The sequence below is a fragment of the Arachis stenosperma genome, chromosome 8 (genome assembly GCF_014773155.1).
Source record: "Arachis stenosperma cultivar V10309 chromosome 8, arast.V10309.gnm1.PFL2, whole genome shotgun sequence".
Classification (NCBI taxonomy): domain Eukaryota; kingdom Viridiplantae; phylum Streptophyta; class Magnoliopsida; order Fabales; family Fabaceae; genus Arachis; species Arachis stenosperma.
The window spans coordinates 39,908,063-39,916,174 of record NC_080384.1 but is presented as its reverse complement, the minus strand read 5'-3'; the positions used below and the strand labels follow the sequence as shown (position 1 = coordinate 39,916,174).

At 33.9% G+C, this 8,112-nt stretch overlaps 1 protein-coding gene across 1 annotated transcript; it reads right to left on the bottom strand.

Moving 5' to 3' along the window:
* Positions 1 to 4,204: 4,204 nt before the first annotated feature.
* LOC130946827 (sterol 24-C-methyltransferase erg6) lies at positions 4,205 to 6,275 on the bottom strand. The gene is made up of 2 exons (XM_057875686.1): positions 5,826 to 6,275; positions 4,205 to 5,708 (listed from the first exon to the last, which is right to left on the bottom strand). Exon 2 carries the CDS (start codon positions 5,617 to 5,619, stop codon positions 4,720 to 4,722), a length of 900 nt encoding a protein of 299 aa, XP_057731669.1. The 5' UTR covers positions 5,620 to 5,708; positions 5,826 to 6,275; the 3' UTR covers positions 4,205 to 4,719.
* Between the last annotated feature and the right edge of the window lie 1,837 nt (positions 6,276 to 8,112).

The following is an 8,112-nucleotide window of genomic DNA, read 5'->3' as shown; positions in this document are numbered from 1 at the left end:
ACACAAGACATGCATGTTCGTCATACTTCAATCTTCACCTCCAATTTAATTCAGAAAAAAAATTAGTAAACTTACCTCCAACAATGGCAATATGCACGACACACCACCGTCACCAACCAGTCGCTGTCAAACCACTGTTACAGACTTCAATCAACGTTAATAGAGTTGAGGAAGATGAAGAATTACCTTGTAAAATTTGGGTGAGGGTTTAGGGTTTCAGATAATTTCAATGAGAGAAAGGAAAAGGACGTGCGTTTTTATAGTAGATCCTCATTAAAAACACTGTCGTTTTATAACACTTCCAGGAGAAAGGTTGGGGACTATTCTGTCCCACTCAAAACGACATCATTTAGAGAAGCACTTAAACAACATCGTTTTAGCCATGTGTGCAGGGATCAATGTGTCTTGGAAGCGACACATAGCGTTAAACCTGATACGTCATACTGATCATCTCCACATAAGAGAGAGAGTGTTCGATTAATCAGTTAAATTTGGACTAAAGACATATATAACATATATCTAACAATTTTAACAATTAGAGACTTAATTAATTTTTTTGAGGAACAAATCTATTAGACTACCAAATCCTTAAAGACTTATTTAAAATATTAGTCATTTATTTATTTTTTAAGTTACATAGCAAACATAAGTAACTGTTGTATATTATGATCAAGACATGGCTTATCAAATTGGTCAGCCACAAGTGGCAGCTGCTCAGGGAGAAGGCCAGGATGCAAAACTGGCAAATAGTGTACGGCTTTTTCTTCATCTTCTTCTTCCCCTGCACTGCACATGATGCAGATCAAAATTTTCATTTTTATAGGACCGTCCTGTTTGTACTAATTTAAACGCTAGGATAACATAAATAATTCATCTCATGCCAGAATTTAACATTTTCCATGTCTATGGATGGGGTTTTGTGGGCCTTTCCTTTTTGTTTGGACCTAATCATTCTTTATTGGACCCAATAAATTTTCTCGACATTAACAGAGTCGTATGTAACATTAGAAATTTTCAGGGGAATATTAGAGCAAATCAATTCTCTTGCTATATGTTTGTCTTAGTAATTTTTTAAAATTTTATTTGAAAAAATTAGCTGACCCATATTTAACGACATGTGAAAATATAAACGGCTAAAGAAGATTGATTCATTCTAATTAAGGATCAATATATATAACATATAGACAATATGTTTTTCTTTAGATAACAAGTGTGAAAGATAGTAGTTTTATTTATGATAATAGCTTTATTGAGGACAATTTGAAAGATATATTGTTATATATTAAGAACAGTTGCCCCAAGATAAACTAATGTATCGTATGCTATAATAATCTGATTGTATAAATTCAATTTAATTTTATATCAATTTTATGAATTTTATAAATATGTGTACTCTGTTCCAACGGGAAAATTGAATCCTAAGGCAAGAAACTAGCCCTTTCTACCATATATATTCAATGTCTAATTTATTATTCTACCGTAACTGAACCTAATTAGAATTTTCAATGTTTTTGGTCCAATTGTGAAAAACTTAATGGCAAAGCACTTTTGCTGTTTTGCAGTTTGGTCTATAATTCTAAAAGTGACACACTTTCCATGCTACTTACTTGAAACTTTTAATACATATACATAATAGTAAGATCCAAATTAATGATCTTTTATTATTATTATTATTATTCGTGGAAGAGATAGAGACTGCAGAATTCTTATCACAATTTTTATCAAGAAATATTAGTAATTATTATTTTTTACATTTATCTTATAGAAAATAAATATTGTCACTCTTGTTTTAATAATATTAATTACTTTTTATAAATTAATGCAAAATATATAATAAAAAATATCACAAATGGGGTAATATTATTATGTCAGAAAAGTATAAGTAAACAATGAGAATACTAAACAATATAAATAATAGATATGTCGGATGTTTAATTCAATAGGTATGCAAATGATTATCTTCATTATTTTTAATTGGATGATTATTTCTTTTGATTCGATTTACTCATATACAATTAACAATGACTAAATATTCAATTTATTAGGTATACAGATAATTATTATAATATTAAAATTTAAGATATAATTTAAAGATAGAATATTTTTTATTTTATTAAATTAATTTTAGATCCTATTATTTACATTATTTATAAAAATTATTCTCTACCTACCAAAATTCTATTATGTCCTATCTTGTATTCGAATCAACACCAATTAAACGTTTTAACCAAAAAATATTGACCCTCAATTTTCTCCATTTTATTTACCATGAGGGATCTTATAACTTTTTAAGATATGGATAAATCATGAACATGTTTATAAAGAGATATATATCCACATTGATTGAACCTAACAAAGGAAAGCAAGGCTTTGATTTTGGAATAGAGCATGTATTGATGGATGGCCCAATACTCTTCTTGTGTCAGGATTAGAACTCATCAATTGCACATGCACCATGTGGTCCTCCTGTTACTATAATTAATAATTTTATAATTTATTTATTCATTCATCAAACAAATTTTATTTATTTATTATTATTAATATTTTATTTATTTTATTTTATATTTTTTTGGAAATGATATAAAAACTATATCTAATGTTCTTACTGAGTGAGGTTGAAAGCAAGAAGCTAGCAAACATTAAATATGTAACAAAGCAACAATATAAAACAAAAACAAAGTAAACTAAGGCTTTGGGATGAAAGAACCTAAGAAATCAGTTATGAATCCATTAGCCATGTTAGCATAATTTGCCAAACAAGTACATTTCAAGCAATTTCTTATTTAAAGTGACATCCCCACAGCCATGAGCTCATGTTTAAGTAAAATTGCTCAATTAACTGCTACAATTACGTATGAAACAATACAAGTAACTTTGAAGAAGGGGGTACGTTAGTTACATAGATTTATTATTCATTGTACAAAATATTTAGAAGAGTGAATTTAATCTCTTGTTTTTTTTCTCCCTCAATCAAAGGTCCAGTTTTGACACATGTACATGTAGTCATTACTAAGCATTTTTAAGACTGCAATAGAAGAAAACAATTTTAAAATAAGGTAGTAGACTTCTAATTTAATATTAGGTAAAAAGATATGTTAATTATTTACTAAAATATGATTTTGTACATAAAAGCTAACCCAACCATTTAAAAAAGAAAATATTGGAAACAAATTTGTTATTATAAAATGAAAAGAAAAGGATCTTTGCACTACTCTTTGTACACAATTTTTTTTATATGCTTTTCTTTTATTGCATAAAAGACAAATTTTTATTTTTTTATTTTTATTATTAAAAAAAATATACAAAAGAGAAGTATATAATACTTTTTTTTTAATTTATGAGCTATTTTATCTTATATATGAAATTGAATATTGAGACTAAAATGTTTATATCTACCCAAGATAACTAAGACTATATAGTTAAATTATAGGAAAAATCTTTTTTTATTTTTTGTTTAGTAATTAGGCCATAGCTAATAACACAGCCAACTACTAACAAACTCACAGTTGCAACAAACAAATTCTTGAAGAACATTTGTTAGATGCTTCACCATATAAATTCACAGGATTATGACTCTCCAACAAATAACAAGTTACACTCCATCATATCAAATCCCTCTCTCACAACCTCCGTCCACGCACTAAGTTGGAACTGTACTGGAAAAGAAAGAAATATCACTAACCACCTACTTTTATTTTTCCATCCATCTATTCAATCCTGTTTATTTCAACTTTTTTCAATTTAGTCCAGCATCACATGGAGGGAAGAAACTTGCATCACTAAAGAAATAAAGAAAAGACAGTGACACCTTAGTGAGACTAAAAATTCAAACGGAAAGCAACTAATCAAATTTGATCTCCTACAATTCAACCACAATCAAAGGCTTTTTTTTTCCTTGTAGTGATAAATTAATACTCTAATAAATCCCATTGTCAATTTGGTCAAAAAACTTTTCACTTGTATCAAAAACTGAGAAATACACGACAAAACAAACACCTTTGAGTTTTACTACTTACACAATATGTAAAACTTGAAAACATCAAAAAGATTTTTACCAACTTAAAAACTTCAAATCTAGAATCATCAAATTAGCACTAACACTCTTAACAAATTGTGCTTTTCTAACTGTGATAGATAAATTATTGCATCTACCTTCATAAATCAAATTTCACTAACATAGTAATAAACAAATCAAATACAGAAATACTACCATAAACTACATCATATGCCATATATTTCATTGCTGTTGATAAAAATCAACATCATATATTTGCAAGTAACTTTACAAAAATCAGTCACCATTTCCATCATTTACCAAATATGACAGAATATCAAAGTAACTCCCCAAATTATTACATATCTCTCTACCTTCCCCCTTATAGACTATGACTACTAACTCCATTTAATTTCCAAACAATACCATATCTGGGTCGACTTCGCCTCGCCAGCCACCTTCCCATACCCACCAAAACTCAACAATTAGAAAAATATATATATGGTAAAAAAAAAAAAAAAAGAAAAGGAAAAAATACACTCCTTAGTGTAAAATGTTTACATATATATAATTTTTTATCTATGTATATATGATGTAAATTAGCAGGGTCTGAACTCTGAAGTCCATCCAGTAATTTGATTTGATTGGATTGGATTCGATTTAAACCGGATCAACCCATTAAAATTCTATTTTAAGAATCGATTGTGACACATCAGCATGCCACATTAGCATAATCTCCAATCCAGGCGAACCTCATCGGCGGCAAGGCCCTGAACGAGGTGGCTGGGTTTCCGGAAAGTGACGATGTGGCTGCTGACCATGAACGCCGTCACGCGCTCCGAAACCCTAACATCCTCCATCTTCATCTCATGGAGTCTGGCCACATACTCCGGCACGTGCACCAGGTCCCACACAACCCCCATCCCACCAGGCTTCAATACCCTCACCATCTCTGCCACCGCTCTCATCCTCTCTGCCGCAGCCTCCGCCGTCTTCACACCGTGCTCCTTCCCGACCGTGTGCACAAACGCGCCAGACACCACCACGTCGAAGCAATTGTCCGGGAACGGCAGCCGCCGTGCGTCACCCTCCCGGCACGTGACGTACTCGGCGACGCCTTCCGCCACAGCGGCGCGTAGAGTGGCGAGTGTGGTCCGCCGGTGGCGATCAATTCCGACTACGCGTCCGGAGCTGCCTTCTTTTTTGAGGCGGGAGGCGACGGCGTTGAGGAGGATACCGCGGCCGCAGCAGCCGAGGTCGAGTGCGAGGCGGACGGAGGACCAGTCGGAGACGGCGGCAACGATGCGGTGAGCCATCCGATGGTGTAGTGGTAGGGCGGAATAAAAAAAGTTTGCGGCGGCGAAGAAGAGGCAGAGAGCGAGGAGTGCAGTGGCGGAGCCAGTTAAGCCTGCGGCAAAGCGAGCCGAGCCACGTGGAACTGCGGCGGCGGAGAGAAGACGCTCGAATGAGACGCAGATTCGGTCGAAGTAGATGAGATACAGCACCGACATCACTGAGAAGAGGATCGCTTGGCATAATAATATGATTAGGGTTTGCCACTGCTCCATGCCGTAGATCGCGTAGATCTGCGCCCAATCTTTACCATTCCCTGTTGATTTTCCCATTCTTTTCGTCCTTGAGTTTTTTTTTTCTTTTTTTTTTTTTGAGCTCTTTCTGTTTTCACTTTTCAGCAAGCGGCTGAGTAGTGGAGTTTCTGCAATTCAAGAAGTACTGTGTGAGTGTGTTTTGAAGAGGGAGTGAAAAGCAATTTAGCTTGGTGAGAAATTTTCCAGGGGATAGAAAGAAGATAACAGTAAAATGCATTACTTACATTACACGAGAATTGCGAAAGGCTTTAGAGGAAGAAGAAGTGGAATCAGATCCAATTTTGTTGAAGTCATCATGTTCATGTTAGTGATTCTGATACACAGCTGTGGAACAATGATAGAGTTGACGAAGGCAATATCTCATGATTCTGCGTTTAACGCGCTTTGGTTCGTCGTTTAGCGTTTCCACAGTGTCAAAAAAGCGCGCAAATTTTGGGTAGTGCGGGGTGGGAGAGAACCAAAACGGCAGCCTTGTTCTGCGTTTTGGTGACTTGCAGCGACGAGAGGCTTGCACGGATACCGAGGGAGAAAAACACAAATGAAAAGAAAAGGTGACAAGAATGAGAAAAGAATTGGGGGGCCTTGTGTTGGTTGGATCATGGATGTATGGGTCAAGAAGGGTTTTATATAGTGTTGTACGGTGGTGGTAGTGGAGGTGGGAGAGAGAAAGAATGTGAAGAAGGGTACCTTCCGTTGATTTTTTGAGCCTTTCAATTGAATACTTCACTGGGTTCACCGGCTTCGGAAGTTGCCGGTGATTTTCTGATTTTGGATTTTGGATATGCAGGAAAAGAAGTTTGGTCCCTGTTAATAAAAAGACTTCGTGAGGAAAAAAAAAAGAAGAGAATTTTCAGATCATAATTGAGTTTTTTACATATACTTTCTACATTTAAGAGAAGAAAAATAAAAGAAAGAATATAAAGAAATTGATCTGATAGTAATTGTAAACCTAACAAGTAATTGATTCTAGAGTTTGACGTCTAAAATAAATTTTATTTATTACTTTTTATAATATTTAACATTTTTACCGATAGTCTTGTTTTTTTTTTGGTGACTTACCGATAGTCTTGTTTAAATGGTGAGAATGTATTACTCCTATTTCTTAATTATGAAATATATTATGAAAAAAAGTTAGAAAATTATTAAAATTTATTATTCTTTTATTATTATTTTTAATTATTAATTTAATTTTTTTAGTTTAGTAATTTAAATTATTAGCTCATATTTTTAAGAATAATATTACACATCCAAATTTTTTTTGTTAACCAAGTCTAGTCAAATTTGTCTAACATAACAAAAATAAGTTATAATTAGCATTTAGCAATACAATAATGCTCTACATCCATGTAAAAAATGCATCCAAGTTATTTAAATAATATTGGCCAGACGCGCTCCCTCCCCTTCTCACTCGTTTGTCATACACGCGCTACATATAACGTGCTGCAACCTAAAGCTTTGCTCAATGTAAACCTTCTGCTACGATGTAAACCGTCTTCTTCTTCTCTGCTTGCATTCTTCCTTATTGATCTGCATTACTTTCGTCGTTCTCCTCTGGTTACGTTCATCTTCTCGTTTTTTTCTTTCGATCTCGTTATGTTGCATTTATCTTCTTCCTATTCTTTTTCACTTTTTTCGATCTGCACTTCTGAATCGAAACAATGAATGACTCAACTTCAAATCAGTTGAATGAGAGTGATTTGGATTATTCTTCTAAAACGAATCAAACTGACGAAGTTTATATTATTCAATTTTGAATCGAATTGAATGGACGGAGTGTACTGAATTGAATTGAATTGAATTGATAATCTGTAAATTGTAGGCAAAGATGTTTGAATTTGATTTTATATAATGGATTATATTTCATTCACTCAGTACTATACAATTGTTTCACCATGAGTAGGCGTTCGGTTCATTATGCAGAAAAGCTGTTTAAATTTGATTTTATATAATGGATTATGTTTCGTTCACTCAGTACTATAAAATTGTTTCACCATGAGTTCGTGTTCGGTTCATTATGCAGAAAGCTGTTTGAATTTGATTTTATACAATGGTTTATGTTTCGTTCATTCAGTATTATACAATTGTTTCACCATAATGATATGTTCGGTTCATTATGCAGAAAGCTGTTTGAATTTAAATTTATATAATGGATTATATTTTGTTCATTCAGTACTATATAATTGTTTCACCATGAGTATGTGTTCGGTTCATTATGCAGAAAGTTGTTCGAATTTGAATTTATATAATGGATAATGTTCTATTCATTTAGTACTAGGGGTGGCAAACGGGCCTAAACCCGCCGGGCCGGCCCGCGTAACCTGCCAAAAAAGGCGGGCTAGGCTGGAAAATCGGGACCGCCAAATAGCAAAAGCCCGCCTAACTCGCACCGCTTAAACCACGGGTTTTGGCGGGCTTTGGCGGGGCGGGGCGGGCTTCCCCGCCGGGCTAAGGTTTTTATTAGTGAGGGGTATTTTTGCAATTTTTTTGCCAATACCTAACTTCCCCCAACCT